We start from the raw sequence: 20144 nt of genomic DNA, 5'->3' as shown, positions 1-20144 counted from the left end.
CCGTATACGTGTTTTATATTTTCTGTATCGAAAATAACATGGAAACTTACATAAATCACCCAATCCTTAGGTGAATGTGCGTTTGTACCGCACATGTAAAGGCGATTGCCGTCTCCCATCGGCTGTATCACTCTTATATGGTTTCGGCAGTCGAAATGCTGTAAAAAGAAGAATCAGAAAAATTAAATTCAATAGTGCGACGTGTATTGGCGATGAGAAAATCGTTGCAGACATAGTGCATAGTGCCCGTAGATGAGTTCAATACGCGTTCCCTTCGAACTCTGGGAAGGCGAAAGATCGCGTCGCGTGCGCGGTAGAGTCGTCGCGGTCGATCACGTCGTGCGCGTATTTCGCGGCGAATCGGTGCACGGGAAATGAATTGGCTTTGTCGTCACGTAGGGAATATTTGCGTGGACCTTACACCTCGACGACGATGCGTACACGGTGCATACGAATGAAGCTGTGATAAGCGCGCGCGAGCACGCGTGGTCTATGGAACAGAACGCAATCGTGCTCGTTTTATCGCTGTAGTACCACGATTTCGGGATATGAATAAAAATGGATGCGTGTTAAAAAATCAGAGTTCCAGATTAACTTTAATTTTCAGCCCAGATACGATAATTTGGGAAAACTCTATCACACGTAAGACTCTTCTTCACGTTACAATATTTATATGGCAAGATTCATTAAAATTTATCTGATTAAAGTAGATGAAATAAAGATAGAGATTAGCTAACGGAACTTTAATATACTTGTATAATTCAGAAATTAAGACGCAGTGCGGTAGAAGTTGGTGTAGATTATTCGGAAAGAAGAATGCTACGATAAGATCCTTTTGCGTTAAAGATACAAATGAGATACATTCTCTCTAGAATATGGAATAACACCGCAGTGTCTATTAAAAAGTAAGCTTGCATCTTTCGTTTCGCGCGCCTTCAAAGAAGCTGGTTCTTTTTATTTTACTCCACGTCGCGTCGGCTGTTTGTGACTTTTTCTCCTCGATGTTACGTTCGATGTCTTTTTTGCAATCACAATTCTTTGGCTTTTCTGTTTCAGGAAGCATTCAGGCCAGTTTCCCGGTACCGGAATTAAAATTCTTCTCAAAGACGACGCGCAATGCGAAAAGGAACGCAAACCGAACTGTGAGAAAGAAACCTACCTCTGATTTGCCTTTGGACACGCAATTTGCCACATTGCTCGGTTCCAGATTCAGAGCGTCTCTCTGCAACAAAGAAAAAACATAAATTATACCACATTGTCTTGTAAATTAAAGCAAAATTTATTGGAAAACTTGGGAGATTTATTGCATTATTGTGTATATAACATTTGTTGTAATATATCTTCGAAAGTCTTCGAAGATATAAATTCTCCGAAAAAAATTCGAATATTTCATATTGAAAGAATAAAGAGAATCCTATTTCGAAAGCGACCCCATAATTATTCATTTTTTGAGGGAAATCTGCAGGACTCCTCTTTGTAAGTGCTTTCTTACGGACGCTCGACATGCTCGACCTTACAAGAAGTGTTAGAAGTGCATACTTCACATTTTGCCTTGTGTTACGCCACTGTCGCAGCAGCCTCTCGTAATACGGCTAGAAAGACACTAGAAATACATCAGAATAAGGTCAATATTCAAGAAATTTACAAGGAGAAAATTTTCACGCGGGAAAAACTAACGAAACTCTTCCTCCCCTTCTCCCTTTTCTTCCTTTCTTTATTTTTAAATGGGTCTACGGCTGTTCTGGATACGATTCTGTCTCATAATAGCAAGATTCTCTACATCATCCTGGAATGTGTCCTTGCGTGAAAATATTCAAGAAAAGTGCAAGAATGTACTTGTTATAATCACGCTGTGCAACAACCTCTTCCTATTGCGCTCTATGTATATGTCGATAGAATACGATCACGGCGTAGGAAGTAGTTCGCTTGCAAGGTCAATCGTCCGAAACGTGGACCTAACGATCGATCTCCTGCGGACGCCGCGTGCCGTTCCACGGGAATGTCACAGCCAGAAACGGAGTCGATGTTCGACATTGTCCCGGCCGAACGTAAGGGTGAGCCAAAACAGCGTTTCCCGACGTTGATCTACGACCAATAAATTACCGAAAGAATCGTTCCGCGTTGCGACGAGCGTTGGACGAATGGTCACGGACAAGAGTAGACAACATAGGACGTTAAATCATAGCAATTTCCACAGGGCACAATCAGGGTCTGTGATTCATCTCCGCTCTCGAGAAATCCTCCGAGTGATGCATCGTGATAGTAAACCGAGAACGTATCAGTCGTATGTAGCGTCCGTTTGCAATTTTGTACTCTAAAGTGAATGAACTCAATAATAGTTCTTGCCAATCGTAACACACTGAAATCCCCGCATTGCGGAGCAGATAAATATACAATATTGTTTCTACATACGACTCGCTGAACTCCGCAAGTCACATCCTATGCACAATTTGTCGGATAGGATGTACGTTGGCGAGAATCCAGGCGACGCGGTTGAAGTGGATACGAACATGATTTACCTCAGCGTATGGTATATACATGGTCGCAATATTCAGAACGGACTTGGAATGCCCTATTATAAGCATAATCCACTTACAAACAGCTCCGCGCAAGTAAGCGCGCTTATCACTGCGGTAACTTCGACTCGAAGTTTCCGATGAGCGTGTACGCTACACGGAATAATAGCATAGTGATAACGGATTACTCCCAACTTTCTTATTCCATTTGACTCGCGCCTGTATTATTTCCCTTGATTTGGCGAGCCTCCATCGATCCGTATTCGATCCGGCTCCCGTCTCTCACCGTTGCTCGAGAAGACTCCAGATTGACTAAAATATGACTTCCACCTTGGAAAACCATTAAAATCAGTTACAAGCCTTCCTCATCGTTCGCGTAAGCGTTGATAACGATGTATTACTCGTTAAACACCGCAGTGCATTAAGACGGTGTACACAGCTGGCGGTAATTAAAAGCGGAGCAATTCCCGGTATCCGCGCTTATACTCGTAAGCCCCTTTTGCAGATCTCCTCGTTATACTAATCATTACAATCCGTCTGTTAACCCGGTACGGAGATGGGAGCGCGAAGATGGCGAGAAATAGCGAAAGATGGTCGGAGAATTTTACGACAGAGACAGAGAGAAAGTTTTCCAGCTTCGTGTTCTTCCGTAGAATACACGTTAACATTACAACGTGTAATGCCACTTTTAAAGCCAATCTCGCGTATGTAAAGGATTTTGATTTTAACACGCGAATTGCGCGCATTCGCTTTTAATTAATCCGGGAATTAATTCGGGTGTTTTTACAACCCAACGGTAAAAAAAAATGTGATTTGTAAAATCACATTATCAATCACCTTTAGAATTAAAGGTTTAATCAAGGGTCAAAATTTTGACTCGGGTACTAATAAATTGAAAATCAATAATATACAATATGTATTAATGATTTTAATTGGGATGTAAAAACACCTCAGGTGACATTTATATAAAGAAAAAATAAGATGACTACTCTCTGTTAATACATAATGGCAGTGTTCAGCAGAGAAAGTTAATCAGTGAGCACTCAGTGATTCTTTGTTACGATTGATTCTTACCTTTTTCACTGGATCTAAGTGTAGAAGCCAATTATAATAAAGAATCACTGAGCGCTCGCTCACTGATCAGTTTTCTTTGCTGAATGCAGTCATTAACTGACATTATTACTCAACTATGTTCGGTCACGTATGTAGTTAGTAACGATCTTAAGGCGGAAGCGCAGACCTCTACATAATGCATAAAGCATAAGAAAATTAACCAATCAGATTCCCTTATTTCATGGAAAGGAAGAAAATGAAGGACCTTAATTGATTCATTTTCCTGTGCGTTATGTGTTATGCAATTTGACTCTGTGCTCTCGCTCTTACGTGGCATTTCATCAAAATCGTATAATGATTTACGTCTTTAGCTTCTATAGTTTAGGCAAAATCCCCCATCGAAGAATTATTGGAATAAAAAACATATATGCATGTTCCTTCGTGAATTATAAATTCGGGCGCTAGAGATCTAGGAGGAATACAGGTAGGTGCAGCTGTCGGCAATAATATTGTCGCCAAACCGCGATGTATCATTTTATCGCGCTGCCTACGACGCCATTAACTTTATAGCACCAGAGCGTGCCTCCCGGCATGCAAACGCCTCGACTTCCATTACCGGCGTGATACGTCGACTATTAAACAGAAATATCTCCCATCACCTCTCGCCTGCCGGTGTGTCCTACTCTAAACTCCGGGAATCTGACTGTTGCGGATTTTCTACTATCATTTCCGGATACATTATCTTCTTTCATCAACGCATCCGTTCTACGTTATTACGTCGAAATATAGAAGTATGTTTGTAGGAATTTTGATATTTTTTATTAAAAAATTTATAAATCGATTAATTAAATAACACAGAAATTCCAAGAACATTCTCTTGAAATTGCCTCAAGAAAAAGACATCTGTACCACGTTTACATTCCATTTCGACTACGCTTGATTCTTTATACTCATGCGCGGAAGCCTCTCTTATTCGCTTCCTCCATTGAAAGGCTTACGAGTCGCTGAAATACACGGCTTCAGACTTTCAGTATTCGGGTCGGATTGATTAAGTTCTTGGTAAGGTGACGGTGTTACGACAGAGAAGCGTCCAAAGGTTGTCACTGCTCGTATACTCTCGTTCGTTCGTTTGCCCGTCCCTTTCTTTCTTCATTACGCTTCGAGCTTAATCATCGTCGCAATTTGTGCACGCTGAAAATTTCTGTGTGTGCGTGAGCATGCATTTCTGCAGTATGCCAGAAACGGCTTGCAGATGATTAACTTCCTTGAAACGAAGACTGTACCATTCGCATGCCTCAGTCTTTGTCGATGCCGCCGTTGATTCTCTCCTTTTCAGCTTACTGCTTCCAGTAGTACTGGCGCCGAGCGATTATAAACATAGCATTGAAGACACGCAAAGTTGTAATTATCCCTAAACATGACTCATTTCGAGATATCAGTGAATCACTAAACTAATCTTCTAATTTACTTTAATAGAAACGTTACGATTTTAATCTAGAAATAAGTGATATTAGAGACGTTATCTTTCTACTTAAATAATAAAAAAAAGTATATACTTTATATGAGTACTTTCTGCTAAATAGAAAAACATGTATGCGGATCAAAGTATTAACGTCAGAAGAAGAGAGAGAGAAAGTGAAAGATCAACATATGCAAGGAGGGGAATGAGGAATCGTATAATTTACCGTGCTGAAATATTAAAGACAGAAGACTACTGTGGCATCCCCAGGGGTATCGACACCCCCTAACCTCGGAAACTCAAGAAACGTAACGGTACCTGCGAGGCTCCCTTAAAAATTCACGAGTCGAGGCCACAGCGGCGCTTTTTATCTCATCAAATAGTAATGCCGGGCATTGGACCGTTAGGAGGCGGGATCCCCTCAGGCTTTCCTGATCACGCGTCACGTATATTGTCACGATGTGCCGAGGAAAAAAAAATTTAATACGTTTTATTATTTTTGCATTAAATAATTTACAAAACCTATACGTTTTTTTCAAAACTTTTCTTTCCCTATCGAATCTTTTTATTCAACTGATACGCTTTAAGAATTGTTGCGAAGAAGAGCTCTCAATGGTATGATCGAAACGTGAGTGGTGTACAAAGAGTGAAATGCATTCGTGATAAATTCATATAGAAATGACGTACGATCGGCTGGCATCATATTGTCCCTTTAGCGCCGTTACTTTATTTTATACCATAATATACTTTTTATATTAATAAAGTGTCAACATTTATTGTGAACCGATCCATCAACGCGAAAATACAGTGCGTTCCTTAAACGGCTCGTGCTGATAGACAGAACATCACTTTTTCCTAATGGAAGCCGTCACTCCGCACCTTTTCGCCCTGCCGCGGCCTCGCACGGTTGGCGACGTGCGGAGGGAAAGAAGGGGGGAAGGAGTGAGAGAGCCTGGGATTCAATCTGCATTCAATATTGATTCCAATCCGATATCGTGGATTTCCATTTTTGTGATTTACTTCTTACGCCGGCAGCACCGGCACTATCTGTACTGCGAAAGAGGGTGTTTTTCGAGGGTCAACCCCAATGCATACCGATGTCGCGTCGTCATCGATCAAATATCGAGCGATAAATAATCTACCTTCGCGATGATACTCTTCGCTCTCAATTCTCGCAATGCGCGTCGACAGCTCTTCGCTGAGCTATCGGCTTCTGTAGGGCAACAGAAAGCTTTTTGGTTATTCATATCAATTACGGTAAGTCAATGAACTAGAAGGAATTCCTTAACGACTAAAGTTCCAGCACGTCAGGAAGTTCGCGAAGGACGTAGCTTCCGTCCGGAGATAAGAAATTATCGATCTGATCCACCATGGCGCAGACGCGTGTAATATGCTCCGTTAAACCGCTCACAATCGCTCTGTAACGTTGATATTCTTTTACATTTTGTCATTTTAATACCTATTTACAGTTAGATATTAAAAGAACATGGTAACCCAATCCCTTGAATATTAAATTAAAGAACATTTTGTTATTTTTAACTTCATATGTATCAAAATGTAAATCAATCCCTTTCTGTGGTTAGTTTCAACGTAACAACCATATTAACGTACGCATTTAATAAATGAATTAAAATTGAAAAAAACTAAAATTTAATACATTTTTTAAATTAAATTATTTAATTTCATTATTTTTGTTAAATTAACGACATATATATATTGAGTAAAAGCAGTAGTGACTTATAAAAATGACTAAAGATAACTCAAATTGGATATAATTTAATATTATGAATTTAACAGTGTATATGCTTATACCACGGACAATCCACGAGAACTCATTTTAGTCTGCGATTTTATAAGCGCGTGAGTAACGTCCTCATTAGTTTAAAAGAGTATTCATCGTAAGAGCCAAGTCCAAATGTAAAAGCTCCTTTGAGCAATTTAGAATCGTTCGCGCGATTCTCGTCGCTGTGCTGTAGAGTGTATTTGAGTACCGCGGTATTCGTTCGTCTTTTTTTTTTCACGGGTGTTTTAATGGCAGTCTGGGACGAAGCATTTTACACGACAACGACGGCAACGGCGACGGCGACGACGACGACGTCGACGACGACGACGACGACGATGGCAACAAGGACGACGGCGACAAGGGCGACGATGGAGGGTCTGTATGGCTATTTAAACGCTTTCACTATAAATTCGCAAGAAAAGGCACTCTAGTTTCGCTTGCACTGTGCAACGCCTTTTTTCTCGTGCGACTGTTTTCCTGTTCTACCTGTTTTTACTGCTAACCATGTACCTACGCGTATCATACCGTTTTTGCACAGCTTGTGATTCGCATAATAAAAACGAAAAGAAAAAACGACGTAAAAAACCATAAGGAATGCCAAGAGAAATAGAACAATTAATAGCGATTAAGAGCGAAATGAGTTTCTGAATTTTCAATTACAAATAAAATAGTATGAGGAGAAAATGCAACAATATAGCGATGAAAACGAATTGATGAAATAATTATTTTGCTATTTTTATTTATTTAATCTATAGCAATAATTTCTAAAATATATTGCACACTGTAAGTTTGTTTTAAATAAAAATTCGATAACTGAACGGATCGATAATGAACAAATTTTAAATAACGGAAGAAGCGATAACGTGGACTGAACTTCGTAGAGCAGCGGTGGCTGCGAAGGTGACGACGAAGATCGAAGAGGAAGTGCTGTTGACAGTCACTTCGTCGGGTAATAGGGCAGTTTCGTAGTCTGCAATTACCAACGTCGTTGAGGAACACCATCTGGGACGAGTCTGGTAGTGAGCTCCGTCGAGGATCCTCTGTTTACAATTTCGGTGTTTGCTCGACGACTGAAGAAGGTTTTCCACCTCAGACGTGGACTAAGAACAGAGACCGCCGACACGTTTCACTCCCGGAACGTAGTTTCTCTCGCGTCTCTCGTTCTTTCATTTGTCTCTCTCACCTCGTGTCGTCTTCACCTTCCCGTAAAATTCTGCCTCTCCTGATTTTTGCGAGCGTATAGATAGAAAAGAGATATATCAAAATGTGGAAAGGATACGTATGTAATCGTGATTCCCATTGTTCCTTGGCTTTTTCTTGATGCGTCGAAAACTCGCTAAAAAAATTAAAAATGAGAAAAAGACTATGCAGGTTAGTATAATGAGCACGAAGAAACGAATTACCGGCAGAAGTTTTTCGCAACTCATATCTGATGAAAGGGTATTACGAAGCGAAAGGAGTTTTGCCGTTGGCCCCGAGGGCAAATTCATTTCTAGTACGCGCAAAGTTGCCACGAGAGCAAAAAGGGAATAGGAAAAATCAAGAAAATGGGAAGTGTATACGGCGACGAGTTGGAAAATCGAGAAACAAGAGGTCCGAAGCGGAAGTTCGAAAATTTTTCATTTCGTGCTCGCTGTTCGCGTTGTCCTTTGCCTCTATGGAAGTGTACTTCTGCTTGATTGCAGGAGAAACTGATTTATAAAGGCGCATCTGAGGCACCGAAGAAACTGCGACCATTCGGTAACCTGCTTGCGAGTTTGCGAGTAATATACGACGGAGGGACACGTTGCATCGCAAGAAAGCCTTGTAATTAATTTCTCGTCGAAGCGAAGCGGGAGCTTGGAAGACGATACTCGCGCTTAACACCACTTTCAATATAGTCTGTAAATATATCGGCGCATAATGTAATTTGCCAGCTTGTCGATAACGCTACAATGTGTATATACTATTTATATACTTCGCAAAAATCGTTCGTATACACGATAATCAATTTTAGATAGCTTTAAACGAGGAAATATAACTTCACGCCTTTAGAATATCAAAGAATACTAGGCAATAAAAATACCGTGTAAAAAAAATTTTTATACAATTTAAGTGAACATCCCTAATATAATGTTATAAATAAAATTTCTATTATCTCATATATTTTTTATTTATATCAAAAGAATTATTTCACAAATATCTTGCCTCGCGTCTTTCTGTACATCACGAAGAAAGATGTATCACTTTTATTTCTTAAAGATTTAAAAATTTAAAGAGATTATCAGCAAAGCCCTGCTCACGAATCTTGCATAACCTCCTATTTGTTGGCGGATGAAGGCAGCTTGTTAAACTGAAATTTCGCTACGGTCTTATACCGAATTCATCGTCGCAATAAACTCCGCGTCGCAGGGGGGCAAATGCCCGTCCGTCCCTAGTTGAGAGGGCTGGATAGGAGGCGGACGCGACGAGTTAGGGATAGACGTTCCTGGGGAAGACACGGCAAGGAAGTTACGTATACACGTAGTGGCCCGGTGCTAAATGCATATTTAATACTATCATTTTAGGACGCAACGCAAGGGCGGCCGTTTATATTTCAGATGTCGACGAAATTGTTTGCTAGCGCGCAAACGCGTCGTCGAGCACGTGCTGGCTTCTATCGACCACGTGCACCTGCGTGTACGTGAACATTGGAATGTCAAGTGTTCCTTCCACACATCCAGGATTCTTTCAATCAAGACTGTATCGTCAGAAGCTGCCGTATCCCATTCACGATTTTACAGCCGTGTAAATCCCATGGTGGGTTTCTTAATACTTTAATACCATCGAGTGAACCCACGCTTGATTCATTGATCTTAGACCAATCTTCCACGCCGGATGATTTTCGTGCAATAGCTCTATAGATATCGGATAGGTATCGTTTCGAGTATAGGCGATCGTGTCGGCGAGACGTTGAATCCCCACTCGTTCCCGATTGGACGTTGCTTTATTGGACGTAGCGGTGGTTTATAGATTCCGATTTTCTCGGCGAGCTCCGCGTTTGACTTTTACTCCATTTACGATCCTTTTCGCGCACCCTTCACTCGTGGATGCTTCCCGCTCTTCCTCCAATCGCTTCCTGCTTCTCCCATCGAACTGCCACATGCTTTATTCACAGCGCGGCCGAGCTCGTCTCGGCCAAGCATCCAATGTCGGAATTCGTTACGCGATCAGCAATGGACGACTCCTTTTCTGCGATGGCTCGATCAATACGCTCGTATTGCCGATCGTTCGAAGATCGGTCAGACGATTCCGTCTTATCGTAACGTTGCAAATCAGCCTCTCTTTCTCCTCCGTTTTGCGCAAACCTGACAGCTTCGGCGAAGATGTAACGCGCAAAAAAATAGATGAGCCTGAGCGAGGCTAGTCTTATCGTTCGATGCACGTCCTCAAAGACGATGATAAAGATACAAAAATTGCACGGGCGCACGCCGTGGAAGTGGAATTACTTGGTTTCCCGGTTATAACTCAAAACCGCAAAGCGGTTAACGTTGCTGTATTTCCACTCGGCATGAATTTACTCGGAAAAGTTATTCTTTCTTTCGCTATGAAGGACTACTTGTGTGTGCAGCAAATATATTATTTATTTTCTAAAACTACGTAACTGAAATGCAATTTATATAACATAATTTAAAATTTACACGGATAGGACGGTTTGGTGAGATATCTAAAAAGCTAGCTACAGATCTGAAAATAATTTTGTTAGACCATTAAAATAATTATGTAATATGTAAAAAAACTAGTTGCTAGAATGTTTATAACTTTATGCAGCATGCTCATCATACTTGAGATTCCTACACGGAGAGAATTTTCTTTTAAAATTTATCCTGAAAATATAGTAGTTGTGGTACAAATACAATATTTTAAAGATTTTTACCATGCACTTCAATAAAATCAAACTTATTTGATATTTTATTGTAGTTTTATTAATGAATGAGAGAGATTTACATTAAAATTCTTCGAAATACAACGTTGTCCCATAACTATCGTATTTTCAGGGTAAACTCTAAGAAAAAATTTTCTCCGTATAACGTAATTATTTAATAGTCCAACAAAATTATTTTCATATCTGTACTTTTATAACTAAATTTTTAAATACTTCAACGAGATCTTTCCGTGTACAGAATATTTGAGTAATAAAATTTATCAAGTAATAAATCCACTAAAAGTACAATTCGTCTTAAACCATCACGAACACTCAAGATCGTAAATTTTGTCTTAAAAAATACGCGTTAATTACATCGACCCGTTGTGTCGGTCGTTCTTAAAATGCCAGGAGAGGGAGGACGTATAACTCGTTTTGCATGTATTCTTCGGGCGTCGTACAGGACCGTCCCTTTGTGGGATATGCGAGCTTTAAACCTCTCGGCCGTCTATTCTAGCCACGTACTATAACTCGCCCGGAACGCGTGTCCCTCAGGGCGGACGCACGAAACGTTTCTTCCCCTTATGAAATTGTAACAGAGGCAGGATTAGCATGGGGCATTGTCTCCAGAGCGAAGGGTAGGTTCACGTTGTAGCGATGTTATCGAGATCTACCCGCCTCGACTCGCGTCTCGAATGTATTTGAAATATTTGAATTTCCGTTCTCACTTTCGCTTCCGAAAATATGTCGTTTTAAATGTAGATCTTAAATCTTGAGAAACAGCCTTTTTATTGTTCTTACAGTGTTTTTCGTAGCTTATTCAAATGTAACTAAATTCAATTATCAATGAAAATTTATGGAAAGCAAAAAATCTCTCTGGATAAATATTCTGTCACATTTTCGGTAAATTCAAAGCAAGATTAATCGTAAGATTAATTACTACAGAGTCTATATATTACTATTTATGTCATACATAATAATTGCTTAGAATGTTTATTATATCCGCCGCATTTACAAGTTTAATATTTAGACATGGTTACTTGACATTTTCCACTTTTATCATCTTTCACCTCGATTTCGATTCTTTTTTCACATGTCCGCTCGATTTATGATACATATAAGTAACGTCTTCGAGTCGATCTGACCCCATTCGATGCTGTATCTCCCTCACAGCATCCGTATAGCGATCCCTTCCTGCTTCTAGCAGCCGGACGATCATCATGCATATATGTAAAATGCAAAATTGTATCATCTTATGCGCGGTATTCTTTCTTGCGTTTCCTTCACCTCGCGTCCACGTATCTCGCTTTCCACTTTACCCCACGACAGCATCCTCCGCAGACCGAAATGCTCCAGGGACTTAACACAAAGGAACGAAAGAAGGGGACCACTGCGGCCTGCTCGGGCCCGCGTTAACGTTTTACGGCCACATATCGCTACGAAAATTGAAATTCCATACTCGTTAATTCTCAATGGAATCGAACTCTGGTGGCGGCAACAGACCGACCTCGCAATGTGATTTCATTGTATAACCAAGCTGAATGGACCAAGCATTCACATCGCGAAATAACAAAATCAGATGGCGGTAAAATTTACCAAAGAATAAATCTAGCAAAGTTCTCGACACGATAAATGTGTTCTCATATTTTATAACACGCACACCAATATGATTAATTTTTGTTTAACGTAGACAAAATTACATATACAGAAAATTTGTATTAACACATTTCATGTGTTCCAAACGGTCTACTCAAGTTTTTGTATTAATTTTACACAAGATAAATATAATAGAAAAAAAACATAAATATTATGCAAAAAATTAACAAAAAATTAATACTAACACAATGTGTAAACAAACTATGGAAGCATATTTCTTCAGTAAAATTAACATTTATGATATGTAAAATCAACACGTATGTTTTATTCATTTATCTTAGAATTTACATTTTACATTATGATTATATTGTTTATTCATTTACTCATAAATGTTATTTTGACAGAAAGAAATGTTGAATATCAATTTAACACAAAATATTCAAATAACATAATCACATAACGCTGTGCTTTGACATTTTCTCGTCTCCGATTCTTGTATGTCCAATAATTGCATGTTGAATTAACGTTCGGATATGATAAAAATTCGACACAAAATTTTAATGGACTTGAGTGAATTGGTTTTAACACAAATACAAAATTCTTTTACTGATAACGTAAGCGTACAACAAATAAATTATTTATCGCTGGCGGAACCGATGGTCGAAATTATTTCATCGTTGCTTCATCATTTCCCCAAACTTCGAAGCTCTCGTGTAGAACATAACTTTATCGCTATCGTTGACACATTTTCGCGCAAGTTACCCAACAGAAACCCAGCATGCGAAACATAAGTTACATTCATGGAAACTCTATATCGCTCCGCGGTGAACGCTCTGGAGTAACTTGAGCAGAACGGCTTGTCCGTACCGAATAACTCGCGCGTGTACATCAATTCGCTTCGTGTATCTATTTAATGATTATGAGCGACCCAGCGAAACGCCCGGAGGCGTGGAGTGAACTATAACGTCGTGCTTCGACGTTTTCGCGTCTCCGGTTTCTGTGTATCCACTGACCGCATTGTCATCCACGTTAAAATTAGTTTCAACGATACCACAATCGTCGCATCTGGCATGAAGACCAACGAGAAACGACGAAGGCGGATATCTATTCTTCTCTCTCTCTCCTATTCGAAGGACGGTTTTTCATTCTCGCGACAGGTGGTGGATTCAACGATACAAATATAATTGCATTCTCGAATCGTCGTTTCTCTCCCAATATTAGACCATGATTTCTTCGGTTTTTGTCTGTGTTCAAAAAATGACTTTCTTTCTTTATTGAAGTTTCTATGTATACTAAACAAGCGAAATAAATCAATAATATTATAAACCCCTTAATAAAAAAAGAGTAATATGTCTTTTTATGTAAGAATAATTATCTTTTTACGTAAAAGTAATGTGTCTTTTTATTCAAGAGTAATTATCTTTTTGATGTTAATATCTTTTTCAAGAAAAGTGCTCGCTACACAGAGCGATACTCAGAATTATCCAGTACAAGTTTTTCTCCAATAAAATGTTCGCTGTATACATTAATCGCTCTAAGTGTTTTGTTATATCATTCGAGTATCCTTCACCTCTTTCACAAGGAAAGTCCGAGGTATAACCGTTTATTTTCTAGAACAGTAGAAATCGACACTGTAAAATCGTGATAACGCGTGGAAACGTTGCATGAAGTACCCGAAGATACGAACTTCTTGCCGGAAGCTGTAGGTCGAGAGCGAGGATAGGTCGAGGCAGGTGGAGGAGCACGGTGATTTTCCAATCGAGCCGGGGGGCGTTCGTTGTCTCTCCGAAGAGAACAAATCGACGAACAACGTCGACGATCGGATTTTGTCCTGGTTAGAGTCAGCCGAATGAGTAGAATCGTAGATAGCCACCGCCAGGTGGATGCGACACGTCGCATCTTGTCGCAAACGAGAGTTAAAAAGCAATTTTCCCTCTCCGGCCGAGAGTCTGACAGCTGACCGCCGTTCCCGGCACATCGGAGGCGAGATCTCGACACAGCGAATTTGATTTAATCTTTAACGATCAAGCGCATTTACTAAAATTCATCTGCCAGCTTTCTTGTACATAAAAAAAAAATGTATATAACATAAAAAGCTGCGTTTCAGAAGTATCTATGATAAAATGAAGATTCTCAGTCTAAAAAACGGCATAGAAAACAAAATATTCTGTAAATTCTCCCTGGTAGAAATTTTATGCACTTTTTGAACAGCTACTAACCAACTTCTGTCTAGTAACTAAGAAGGAAAACTGCTTAGGATCCCAATCAGGATGTAACGTTTTGCTTACAGTTACTGCATACAAAAGTTGCGTAAAATCTGAATCCAATTACTGAATAGAAACTCAACAAATAATGGATATTAAATTGATTAATAAACAAACCAATTGCTCATGAAATGGACAGAATAAAACTCTATCAAGTTCTTGTCAATTTCCTACTAAATATTGGCACAACTAATGAGAATGCAGTAATATTAGATAGTAACTGGATAGGTGTCTAGGAAAATTGTATACATTTCTATCAGGGCTGTAATAGCTTCATAATTAACCCTCCGTTGAGAATGTAAAATTTCTTTCCTTCGTCCGCAATCTAAGTCTCCGAACTTCAGTGTAGATTATTCCACACTGAAAAATATGCATGTAATTTTACATGGAAATTACATGTTTATGACCGGAAAATTACTTAAATTACTTAAATATGATTGGAAATTTACAATGTCTAGTAAATTTCCAATCATATTTAGGTAATTTTTCGGCTATAAACATGTAATTTCCATGTAAAATTATATGCGTTTTTTTCAGTGCAGACTGTATAAAAATTTAAAAAAAATTCGTACATACTTGTGAAAGTTCGAATAACGAATATTTATTATCATAGAAATGGAATTATATTTTACTTATTTTTCACAGAGAGAGAGAGAGAGAGAGAGAGAGAGAGAGAGAGAGAGAGAGAGAAAGAAAAATTCAAATTTATCGACCAGAATTCACAATCAAAAAATCTATTGTGCCTTTAAAGGTCAACATTGCTGGCGGAAGATTAAAATATACTCGTAATTGTTTATGTCTCAGGCGTCATTTGTACAATACGCAAATGCACTTTGCGAGTAGAATATATGAGCTTTTAAACCGAATCCCACCGACGAGGGAGACCGTGGAAAAATCATCGTACGATTCGTTTGCCTACAATGGATCGCTTAGCCGGCAGATACGCGTCAGCTGTCCCGATGATGTCGGTGTCGTTTCGCTCGACTATACGTGATTGACAGTTTTATGGGGACGAGCGGAGCCCATGCACTTTCCAGTTACGATCGGGGTCTGGTTTTATCATCCCCTCTTCCCTCAAACGGGGGCCAAACATTATGTGACATTTGATGCTAATCGATACGCGGATGGCCGCGGGGGAAAAAAGGGCGTAGTACGGTAGGCTAAGTTCTTTCTAACTGGCAAATGAATTCTTTATACGATATTTGAGAGACAATGAGTTCAAGGTTTACGGTCTGTAGATAGCATTGAAACTGCATTCTATTCATTTAGATTTCTTTATCAGTTCCAGAAGATATAACTATGAAGGCTACTGTCTTCACATTTTAAATACAGTTGGAATGTTCATCTTTAAATATATCAAAATTTATAACATTTTATTGCACGTATTATGTAATTAAAAGTTATAAACTTGTTAAAAGTTATAAACTTGTTAAAGTTTTACAAAGTTGTTTCTAAAAGCTTCATCATACTAAAACACAGCAGGTGATCACGTTTTCACATTTAAAGCTAAATGCGACTTTAATTATAGGTTTCATTCATCATTTCAAACACATGAACAGTAAATTCGATGTGAATGTAACGCATTAGATGACGCATGTTAAGTCAGTAGAAATTGGAATGTACAAAAGTCTGGATAACTCACCTCGCAATTGGAATGACTGATGTTACTCAGATTTAGCCTGAAGATCTTGTCCCTGAAAGCAGAAGAGGAAAGTTTCGTGTTAGCGTAACGGTCGAATTAAGCGTGGTCGCGATAGACGAAAGGGTCGAGGGGTAAATTTTCATTCCCTACGTCTACGAGATGCATTACTCTCCGTGACTCGACCCTACCTTATCTCGCCACGGTTATGTATGGTTGTGTAGCACCGCGGCATTTTGCTTACGGCTCTCCGACATGGCGAACGCTAGCAAACGGCACGGAATTTCTATGAGGATGGAAAAGGAGAGAGACCAGAGGGTAAAATAGAACGAGTTTTCTCTTTTCTGACCGAGTTCTGAGCGTTGTCTTTTCTTTGTTCGACGGTGACCGGGGTCACGTCGTTCTCGTACCGTTTGTTTTTATTAGGATTTTATTCTTCGGAAGAGATCGTCGTTCACATTCAAGACTGACGGATAAAATATAATAAGAATCATAGTCGACGAGTCGAAATAAACGCAGATTACGTAACGCATCGTTGAAGATTCTCGTACTAAAATCGATGTGACAGCCATTAGTATTAATAATTCCGTATCGCGGTTGTCATAAGGCATTAATTTCACATTTCAACATAGAAATGATGTTTCAGGTATTTTGATCAATATAACAGCCAGTTGATATCAATGCCAGGAAACTGCGACGATTTTCGTATAAATCTCTTTGCGACCATCGTGGTGGCAATCTGAGGTTCTGCGTTCGATCGTACGTAAAAGGTATATGCGCTGCTGGGCGCCACCGATCGTAAATCGAATTTACCCAGTTTTCAAATGTGTGTGTTTCGCAACATTAACGCCGGCGCGCCGCATAACTTTATCCCAATAGCCATTCATCATCGCCTTTCAATAGAAATACGCAGTCGGACGGAATGCGCTCGCGGAACGTGAAAAAAGGAGGAGAAAGAGAGAAGAAGGAAGGAAGACCTATCCCTCAGCGGCTCTCCTTTTTCATTCATTCTATGCATCGCACCGTGAAAAAGTAAATACCGATGTGGAAAAACAAATCCGTACTTTGGAATCTACCCGCGTCGAACTTTCGTCTCGGCGAACTTTTAGAGGGTTCAGCAGGTGGAAAGGAAACGTAGAGAGAAAGTGGGGAGGAAGGAGTTAGAAGAGAAGCGAGTATCGTCTACGTGCTGGCACGTCGCTCATGCTACCGAAAGAAAAAATTCGTAGGAAAGTAATTTGTGGGGAAAACTCGGTGTAAAGGGTGGATTGCTGCAAAGTCATCGCTCAGTTCCTTTGAAATTCAATTGGTAAAACGTGCGTAATCAAACCGAGAAATTACTTCACCGCTGAAAATCGCAGAGGAAAAATTTCATTAAGATCTCATTGACACGCTTCCACGAGAAGTGGAACATTTTCTAAAAATAAAGAAAGTGTTACTTGAGAATCGGGAAAAGAATTCGGTTCAATTTAACATTTTACATCGCCTTAAGGGCTTTCCAGGGAAAGTTTAATTAAAATCTCGAGCAGTTTGCTGAGGTCGTACAGCAATTTCTTAAACTATTAAAGACGCCTTGTAGAGTGCAGAAGAAATTTCAACAAATTTCATTGCTAATTATGCAAATAGGAACAAAGACTTAATTAAAGGCCGGATCTAACATTTATACGACACTCCAAACAATGCCCGCGTGTGACCATACGAATTGTCCGTATTTTCGTTTGAAATAGGTCGCAGTTTAAGATAACAGCCGCACCGCTTTCATGTTTAGGATTTCACTTGTGCAATACGGACATTTTCATCGTGGGTGAGAAGGAGCCTGACGAATGCCGGGCGAAATCCGAAAAGCATCGTCTGAATTTGTGGTTGTGCGTGACGGACAGTTCTGACCCGGGATGCATTATCCAACGCGTCGAGATCTACTCCCTTGCTTCTCTCTCTTCCTTGCTACTTTGGGAGAATACATGACAAGGGCCAGAGAAGTGGCTTTTGCAACAGTGCTATTTACTCCAACGCCTTGCCTTCGGGAAGGAGATGTATGTCCGCGAGAAGAGATGGGTTTAACATAATAGAACGATTTTAATAATTCCCAGTATAAATCAACGAGCGTATACACGTCGGAATAATGTTACATCTACGTTTCAATAAACCGCAATGCAGCTCTGACGATTTAATACATCACTTTTCATAAAATAATAGTGACGAAAAATAAACGTGCGTATGTGAGCGGTAAGTAATAGAGCAATATGGGAAATAGATGGAAACGCTACTGTTGAAATATGCGATTTAGCAAGAGTTAGGTTTAACCTAATTCTCTTCTATACAATTTTATCAGCTGCAGTCTAACGAATAATCCGCTAAATCGATATACGACATCTGAAGTGTCAACGTCGTTGAAAATGTCCGAAAGGGAGAGAGAGAGAGAAAGAAAAAGAGGAAAAAGTTGAATTGCCACTGTCGGTTGTACAAAGTCCGTGACCGTTTTCACCTCGCTAACATTCGCGATTGTAACTCACTTTCCTCACGCTATCTCGAGCTTTCCCTGGGTTGTTTCAGTGGACATTACGAAGGTGAAATCTCTCCCGTTACGTTTCCGGCAACGGTTATTGGGAACAATTAGGGGGAAAATCGATCGCGACTAAATGTGACGTGTTAATCTCCGGTCGCAGTTGCTTCCCGCGTCGAATTGTCGCGATCACAATAGAAGTCTGACAAGGAAAACGACAGATGCGACCGTACGAGACGAAAATATGATCGACGAATTTTTATCTCGTTTCGCTAGACGTGCGGCAGACACAAGCTGCGGACAGGAATATAAGCGAGCTACATTTTTTTGTACTACTCTCGCCAGCGGCCCCTCTGGCTTGATAATTGGAAGCGTTCAATTAGCGTGCCTTAATTGCGGAGCGAACCGCAACGCGGGTGCCGATTCTCAAACTACAATTAATGGCTATCACCTTTCTAATTAACGAGGAACGATGCTCGCGCGTGTATCGATCGTCGCGTGCGATAACGGAGGAAAAACGATATCGCGAAAAGCAGATACAGCCGAAGGACACGAGAAAAGAATCCTGATCAAACGTGAGGTCGCGCGAGTGGATCGATAAAAGGTCAAATGTCTTAAAATCATTTAAAAATTATGTCTACGAGATCATAAAGCTTAAACATCCCTTACCGTTGAAGAAGGAATACCGAAACGATTTCCTTTTAGACTTATCGGAATTCTCTTCGATATTGTAGTTTTGTAGATAGATACGTATGTATATACAAGACGACGCAAGCACGTGGAACGAAGCCAGGAAACAGGAAACGTTGAAGTCGAAGTAGCCGCTTTCCTTGGGAAATGCAATTTATCGTAACTGAGCTTTTTCTTTTGTCGCTCCATATGGCGGGCTCATCCCATCGTAAAGAGAGAGAAAGAAAGTGAGGCAGAGTTATTTCAAAAGCGGAAGCTTTTATGCGATTGTGATGCTTTATTTTTCCATCGTACAGAAATATGATTTATATTCTTTAATTTGATTTCTCTTTGTGTTTAAATTAATTGTTATTAATTGTTATTTTTTTAAATTTTTAACCTTTTTAAAAAAGATACACTTTGTGTTTCAAGTATTAATATTAATTTTATAATAAATGTTATATATATATATATATTTTATATATATATATGTATACATATTTATTTGTTCTCTCAAAGAGAGATTAAATTGTAACCATTTTGCTGTCTGCGTACTACAAGCAGTTGTAATGATTCCGCAGCAGGGAAGTCAATTGAGCGTCTTGTCTCATTCATGACGAAAACATATTCGCATGTTCAAATTGTAAGAGAACTTCATAAGACGATCTGTGTTCCGCCTCACAAAGGGATTAAACAAGCATCCTGTCTGTCTCGAGATTTCTTCGTATCCGCGAGCATTGGTAGACTATATCCCCGTTACGTCTCCGTTACTGAGGCTT

The 20144-nt window shown here is 39.7% G+C and overlaps 1 protein-coding gene across 3 annotated transcripts in view; it reads right to left on the bottom strand.

The window, feature by feature from the left end:
• Positions 1 to 20144, bottom strand: part of Sema2a (Semaphorin 2a) — a 344149-nt gene that overhangs the window by 10091 nt on the left and 313914 nt on the right. For all 3 annotated transcript variants that reach the window (XM_018503972.1, XM_018503971.1, XM_018503973.1), the window contains 3 exons: positions 16197 to 16248; positions 1160 to 1222; positions 51 to 158 (listed from right to left, as the gene is read on the bottom strand). In XM_018503972.1, coding sequence (XP_018359474.1) covers positions 51 to 158; positions 1160 to 1222; positions 16197 to 16248 — 223 coding nt within the window. The remainder of the gene's footprint in view (positions 1 to 50; positions 159 to 1159; positions 1223 to 16196; positions 16249 to 20144) is intronic.

Source organism: Trachymyrmex cornetzi, unplaced genomic scaffold (assembly GCF_001594075.2).
Source record: "Trachymyrmex cornetzi isolate Tcor2-1 unplaced genomic scaffold, Tcor1.1 scaffold16, whole genome shotgun sequence".
Classification (NCBI taxonomy): Eukaryota; Metazoa; Arthropoda; class Insecta; order Hymenoptera; family Formicidae; genus Trachymyrmex; species Trachymyrmex cornetzi.
This window is presented reverse-complemented; position numbering and strand designations above follow the sequence as displayed.